The following is an 8,111-nucleotide window of genomic DNA, read 5'->3' on the forward strand; positions in this document are numbered from 1 at the left end:
GACCTTGACCGACCCCCCCGTTTGTGTGTACCCCGAGTCCAACGGCAGTGCCCACAAATCTCTAGGATGTACGGTTCTTGAGTTATGGCAAAAATAAAAATTCCCATACAAGTGAATGGGAGAGGGAAAATTTGAGTGTCACAGGCAAAAAGTGTCTTCCAGAAAGTGGTTAGGAGCACGTTTCAGGCCATTCTGAGTTGATTGGACATGGTTCCACAGGTAGTTTTTTGGACATTGAACCGCCCATAACTCCAAAGTCCAATGGGATAGAGACATAAGACCATGACCTACCCCCTCCTTTGTGCATACCCCGAGTCCAACAGTACCACCCCTGAGTCTGTAGCACTTACCATTCAAAAGTTATTGCCAAACATTGTGAGATAGAGACACGAGTCATCAAATTGTGTCGTATCCTTTACAGACAGGTGTGGCCCGTCCCCAAATGCCCCCAGAAAAAATGTCCCTACCTCCAACCGTTCCGGACTCGGTCTCGATAGCGCCACCTAGCTGAAAAAAAGTTACTTACCTTGGGAAACTTACCTGTCATGTCCAGATGGCTAGAGGTGGCCCTCCCGATTCCAACGGTGCCAGAACTGAGTCTCTGCGACATACGGTTCCTGATTCATTAACCGAAACGTGTTACCATATAGGTCAAAGCCAAAATGTCACTGAGCACACACTAGTCCTACATAAATACATAATATTGTTGTTTTATTTCATAGTGTTAATAGTTTAATGCAAGAAAAAAGTGCACATGCTATTACTACATAAATAAAATCTTATTTTGTTAATTCCAAGTGTATAAATAGAGTGACTTTCCATTTATACATTCAGTTAGTGGTTTGCATCAGTCAGAAAAAGTACAACTCTGTAAAAAGCCCCTGTAGTAGTGTAGTGTCTCATTTTCTTGTGTTGTCCAGTCAATACAACTGCCAGTGCATAGTGTGAGCAGCAGTTTATTTTGTCAGTGTTTTGTGTGCAGCAGTGACAGCAAGCAGCCTTACCTTTTCATTGTTGTTCAGACACACTCAAGCAAGGATGGCGGGAGAGCTGCTCAATGACGTAATTGAGAATTTTCAAGTGCTTCTCAAGAACTTGCTGATGAGGAGAAAGCTCGTCCCACCATCCGAAGCCATTTGTTGGGGTCCTTGGCCAGAGAGAAGAGTCGCTGGTTGGGACCGTAGGTGTTGGCACCGTGAGCATTTGGCGAGCTGTTTTGGCTCACTTAGTCGGTGGAGTCGGTGGTGGGTACTATAGGGACATGTTGGCCTCTGTGTCCCCGCAAGCAGGGGCAGGGGCGTCCCTGGTGGCCTCCCGTAGGAGTTGCGGTCATTTTCAGCACCTTGCGTGGGTGTCGGTCTCCTGATGGGACCACGACCTGTAAAAAATTTTCTTTATGCCTGCTAATTCACACACTGTAAAAAGAATTAATTTGGTTTAACTTAAAAACTTAAGTTCAATTGCTGCCTTAAAACCATGAGTTAACTCAATATCAAGGTACCCTTTGTTTTAACTCACGAAGTTAAGTTACAGAAGTTGTTTAAGCAATTGTCATTTGTTATTTAAACTTGATACTCTGAGTTTAAGCAACTTACTGTTACATTTTCCATTCAAGAAAACTTGCTTTATCTTGTTAAAGAAACATACAGTTCTACACTATTTATACTTAGAATAGTAAGTTCAGATTATTTTGACCATATTAATACCAATTGACATTTCAAGTTATGTTCACTTATGTTTTTAAGGCAGCAACTGAACTTAAGTTTTCACATTAAAAAGACTTGTTTTTAATAGGCATCCCTTATCTAAACTAATAACAGCAAGTTTACCAGTTTCCTTCAACTTCACATAATCAACTCATCTGTTCAAATATAAAACATTTATTTGAATGACTGTCTCAATGGATACAACAAAAGCCAGCATACATTGAAACATCTTCAAGACCTTCAGAAGTAAATGGATGCGTCAAAGTCAGACTCATGGACATCCAACAAGAAATTTTAAACAGTATATTGAGAAACATATGCCCTGAGCATAGAAAAGTCGACTTCATCAGCTCTTGTAATCTCTAAAACAAAAGTTGCTGCTTTAAATCCTGAGACTGTGCCAAAGGTTGCATTGCAGTAGTGCATTTAACTTCATAAAACATGTTACAGAAAATAATCTGCCTAAGCAGACAACAGCAAAGACCATCAGCTCTCATAATCAGTCCAACAAAATAAAGTGGGTGAATATCAGTGCTTTAAATCCTGAGACTGTCTGAGGTAAGAACATTAAAGGGATACGCCAACATGTTTTTTCTTTGTTATTCGTCTCACTCCCGAGTTCAAGACAAGCAGACAGACACCATTCTTTCGATTCTAAGTGCAGTAACAAGGAAGAGACGGGCAGAGCTCGCCCACCACTAGTTAGGTTAGCTCAAACACTGGCTCTGCTTGGCGTATCCCTTTAAAACAGTGTCCACTTCTAACATCACAAGGCTGTGCTGAACAGCGTCACAAACAGGTTTGCATAGGTGCATTTAATATTCATAAAACCTGTTATAGAAAATCATTTGGCTAAGTAGAGAACAGTCTTTAACATTTTAATCTGCCCAACAACATAAAAGGGCAGTATCAGTGATTTTCCTTTAACAACTTCCAAACGAACTGCTTTAAAATTCTAAGACAGATATCTACACAAGTACAATACAGTACAATGCATAAGGTTGTGTATGAACAAAATATTTGAGCCAAGTTCTAAACTCTTTCCACAGAAGAAAGTAGAAAACCAGGAACACAGGTGTTAGTTTTACAGTCTGTACCTCAAGAGTTTCTTTCTTAATCCATGTACTCGCACAGAGGCTTGTTCTGGTTTGATTTTCATCACCACTTTCTGAAAAAACTCAAAGGAGTACTTCATGGCTTGTGGATACTCAAGATTCAGACAGTAGATGATTCCCATAAGCATGGCAAAGCTGCATGTCACATCTTTCAGGTTGTGTAGCACAATGGTCTCCTCAACTACAACTGCCACATTGAAGATCTCGCTTGGAAAGGCATCCTGTTGAGCACTTTCATAGCCTATCAGTAGGCCAACTTGCATCCCCTTCATGGCTTCATCCAGGTGCTCATTATGGGCCTTTAAAAGTAGAAATAAAAAAAAAAAAAGAAAAAAAAAAAAAGATAAAAACAGATTCCTTAGTATATCATATTTACAGCATATCTGACAATATTTACGTTAAAATGTACAGAATACACATGCACAGTTGTGAACTGAAGAAGTCGTTATGGTCTTACATCGCACATCCTGATGACATCTGACGGATCTTCCCCGGATATGTAGTGTGGTAGACCAAGCACTGCAGCAGTCCTCCTCCTCTCATTAGTATCCTACAAGACAAAGAAATATGCTATATAAATTTGCATAACAAATGGTCCCTAATTTTATGGTCATCAGCTCCTCCACTTACATCTTTCTCCAGACAGTCCAAAATGTCTTTGAGTGCCTGCTTCTTTCCAGATCTGGCTGTTGCTTTGTACATCTCCAGCAGTCTTGGGACTAGGCCATCAAGTCCGTCAAGAAAAGATTCCAGAAGGTCTGTGATAACGATCCGTTTGAGTTCCGCCCTTATCTAAGGAGACACAGACAGATAGAAAATACTAGTCAAACTAGGGCTGCACAATTAATCGAAATTTAATTGAAATCACAACATGGACAACTGTAATTTTTAAAATGCAGAGGGCACAGTATTTGTTCTAGGAGAAATATGTGTTTTGAAATACAGTTTAATTCAAATACTGTGCTAGAGTTGTCTTGTCCTGTTATATACTAAGATATTTAAGAAAACATCTTTGTAAATCACACCATAATCATTTGAATGTTTTTCAATGAAAATGTATAGAATATCTGACACACAACATGCTTTCTATCCTTTTGTAGAATTGATGTACAATAGTAGGACTTATTACCTGTCTCTCATGGAACAGAGCTGGCCATCTGGAAATGACTTCTGTGATGAGTGGCTCATCTCCAATGATCTCTCTTCTGCGCTGGGAAAATGTAGAGGTCATCAGATCTTCTATGAGTTGTTGATCAGGGTCTTTTTTCAGCATTTCCATCTCCATCATCTTGCGCTTTTCCTCCGCGCTTTCGGGACTCTGTCCTTCAGGTGGATCCGGGCAGTAGTTGACCTCACCCTTTTTTGACTTTTTTACACGTTTTCCCTTCACTTCTCCTCCTTTTCTTTTGTTGATTACCACTTCAGGGCACCTAACTTCTGCCGATAGTTTCCGAGCTTAAATTTCAGACTGTGAAACCATGAGTACCATCCCTTGTCAGACCCTGGCTCCTTCAGACTGGGATGCTTCTCCACCAGCGCTTTGGCGACACTCTCATAGTGCTGCCTCTCAGGATAAGCACTAATCTTTGACATACTGTCTGCAAGTGTGTCAAGAATATCAGTCTTTAAACCTTTGGGAATCACCATCACAGATCCATCCTTAGCATACCTATAATTTGCATCTTTCAGCTGAAGCTCCACATCATGTGAGAACTGTGGGATTGGGAAGGGGTTAGGCCAGTCGAAAGAATCACCACTACTGGGAGACGAGAGGCTGCATGTGTCCAATGTAGAATCTGAGACGACTTCATCAGCAGTGAACAACACTTTCAATGTTGCTCGCTCCACAGGAAGGTCTTTGATGTCAGTCAGGTTGCACAACTGATTATTAAAATCAGGATCCTCAAACTGTAAAATGAATTCACCTCTCAGGCCAAGGTTTGTTCGTAACACCTGATTCAGCTCCTCAACACTTGCGGGGACGTTTTCAATTGAAAGCCGTCTGATTTCTTTTTCCGATATGATGACACGCAGCAGCATTGTATAACACTTTTACCTGAAAGAGAGCAAAAAATGCACTTGTAAGTATAAATATTCAGTATATAAAACTATTTATAGCCTTCTCCCTCATACATCTGTCCCTAAACACTTAAATCACAAAATAGGATTCACCCAAACCTTTCGTAACCCAGAGAGTGGCCCAAATCAGATTTTGACTCAGGTTTTTCAATAACAGCGTGTACAGCAGAAATGGCATGAAATCTGATCATTTCAATTCTGAAAGTTACTTTCATATGTGGTCCTAATGTCTGAACAGTCAAATTGGATTCATGCACCTTTACATCACTCACAAGCAGAATCCATGACAAAGCTGTTGTACACTGCATTTTCAGCAGGAAATGCAGTTTTCTAGTTGCAATTACATATTACTTTTCAAAGTTGCTCAGCCCTAATTTGAGTGTACAATTACTTACAGCAGGTTTATTTCAGCAAGAACGTCCTGGGAGTAAGCAAGAGGCGCCCCTGGATGAGGTATGACACAAGTGGCACATAGTCATTGAGATCCTCTAGTTTCACCAACAAACATTCAGTAGGGCTTTTCTTCACAAGATGGTAACTCCGCAGATGCTCCACATAGTATGTCATAAAAGGTTCAATGATGAAGCAAACATGACTAGTATGCACAATGCATATTTCCAAAATTCTTCCAAAGTCTGGTAGTCCACTCGTACTCCCAGCAGAAAGAATCATTCCCTTTGAATACTTAGTTCCATTTAGGAAGGTGTGAGGGGTCAGTCCAACTGTGTCAACATCACTGAATCTGTTCAAGATGGCTTGTCTGACACCACTATCCAAGACTTCAAGGCACACATCAGACACCTTTGCAGTCTCAATCTCAGGCTTGAAAATGCTTGGCATGTCAAAATAATGTGCCAACGTGAGCTGATGTCGTGAGGCCAGGGTTAGCAGAATGTTTTTAAAATTGTTGGCATCCCGTACAACCTTTTTAAAGAAAGAATGTTTTGCCTCAAACCGGATTGTCCAACATTCAATCAGGGGTCCAAACTTTTGAATGAGGTATGGATCATGTTCAATAAAGTGATGTTTGGGACGCAACTTGTTTTGTGGGAAAACTGTCAGCAGCAACTGTCTGTGGTCTGATATTTTTGATTGTAAATAACAAAGGGAGTCTGAAGTGAAATGTGGGGTCGACAATAACTCAACCAAGTCTTTGAGCTCAAGGACCAATTCCCACGTTTGGTCACCTTCTGGAACACGATGGCCGATAATTAGAGGAAAGAAACGCACAGGACTCCAATTTTCATGTCCATTACCGCCTAGAGTCTTATTCCGTTGAAAAGTTGATGGAACTTTCTTAGGGCGGTTTGTCTTGTCAGAGAACTTAAAAGGAAAGCCTTGTATTGCACTATTAAGCTCTTCTAACGTAAAATATTTCTTAGAAATGAAATAGTCAAGGCACAGACTGAGTTCTACGGGTACAATGCCTTCCAGCACATCATGTAAGAAGTCAGGTGGCAAGCCTTTACATGCATGAAAACCTTTCAATCTGTTAAGAGGACATTCTTGTTTCACACCATCAACAGACAAAAGCTCACTCTGCTTCAACAAATTTACGGCTTTATCATACAATTCTGGTGTCCGTAAAACAAAGTTTCCACTTCTCACATCACAAGTCTGTATGTCTTCACGACTGACCATACAAAACCTACAAAACTTCTCCACATTAAAGGACTCTTGGAATCCACCTAATGAGTGTGCAGCCAAGTTGTCAGCAGCCACATGCAAGACGGTGCCTTTTACATTACAAGCTAGTTTTTCTACAAACACACCAATTGTTTCTAGATATTGAATATCTTTAATCAGTGGCTCCAAAACCCTATTATACCCGTAAATCTTGATATGTTCAGTCTTGCACAATAAAGCTAGGTAGATTGATGACAGTGATGACTTGTATCTTGCTGGCAAATTGGCAAGGATCCAATACACACCACAGACTTTGTGTTTTTTTCGCGATGTGCCTAAAGGATTACAAATTTCGAAATCATCGATGTACAAGGTTATGGATAAACTAACATCTTTACCAGAGAGAATTTGATTTTCTTTAAAATAGTCACCATCCCGAAATGACCCGTAGTGGCCAGACTGTTCAACTGGTTTGCTTACCCCTAATACTTGCAGAACCTCCTCTCTTTTCAGAACTTCAGATAGTAATTTTAGAATAGGGACATAAACAACAGTATGAGTCCTTTCTTGTGTGCTCAAAACATATTCAACAGGTTCAATGACAGTAAAATTTTGTCTGTAAAGTAACTGCCTTTTATGCTCTGTGCCTAGAGGTCCTTCTCTTGAAAGAAAATTAAGTGCGTTTGCATTCTGTATTGCTTCAGTCAATGATGATGTCAATTCCTCAGATGTGCAATTATGCCCCTTCAAAATACTTTCAATTACCTGTCTAGTTGTTTGTCCAGCACATACACCAATATCAAATAAATCGTCTACAATTTCTTGAATAGCTGACTGTGACACATGAAGGACTGCTTGAAGCCGAAGTAAAAGTGATCCAATTCGCCTCTGAACAGATTTCTGTAAAGGCTGAAATTCAGGTTCAGGCAACAATAAATCTTGTGACACTGAATCATTCAAATCATCCTGTTCATCGTTTACAGAGGCGTGACTGTGACAGTTAATAACAAGGTCAGGTCTAAAATCCTGAAATTTAGATACATGATGATACCGACTTTTGTGGGCAGTAAAAGTTGAGAATACCCTAGACTTAAAAGAGCACCCAGCAAATGGGCAATTCACAGTCTCTCTATTTCTTAAATGTCTCTTTAAATGAAGAAAGTATTGTTTGATGTTGGTTGGTGCTGAAAAAGCACAAAGTTCACAGCGAATTTTAGCAACTGGATTGGATCCTTTTTTGTGCTCCTTTAGATGTTGTGCAAATTCCACATGGGATTGGAAAACTGTTAGACAGTTTGGGTAAATACAGCTGAAACCCCGTCTTCCACGTCCATGACTGTCTTTGTAATGATTCACAATTGTTTTCTCATTGTAAGAGGCAAAACTGCAAAACTTACAACTCCACTTCATCCACCAAACTTCAACGAATGAAATGTCTGCACCTGGAAGACAGAACATAGTCACATAACATGCTATAGCAAACTTTTAATCTGTCATATGAATTGAAAACATGATAAAGAGGATACACTTTACACAATGGCAACAGTAATCATACAACAATGAACTTCAATTTGATTAATGATCT

General features: G+C 40.0%; 1 protein-coding gene across 1 annotated transcript in view; it reads right to left on the reverse strand.

Annotated features, from left to right (window-relative positions):
• Positions 1-4,414, reverse strand: part of LOC146304456 (uncharacterized) — a 70,432-nt gene extending 66,018 nt beyond the window's left edge. Inside the window, exons 1-2 of the mRNA XM_084714153.1 lie at positions 4,323-4,414; positions 3,951-4,224 (exon numbers count right to left, since the gene is read on the reverse strand). Of these exons, the coding sequence (XP_084570279.1) occupies positions 3,951-4,224; positions 4,323-4,414 (366 nt within the window). The remainder of the gene's footprint in view (positions 1-3,950; positions 4,225-4,322) is intronic.
• Positions 4,415-8,111: the final 3,697 nt, after the last annotated feature.

Source organism: Lutjanus erythropterus, chromosome 24 (assembly GCF_056507025.1).
Source record: "Lutjanus erythropterus isolate fLutEry1 chromosome 24, fLutEry1.hap2, whole genome shotgun sequence".
Lineage (NCBI taxonomy): Eukaryota > Metazoa > Chordata > Actinopteri > Lutjaniformes > Lutjanidae > Lutjanus > Lutjanus erythropterus.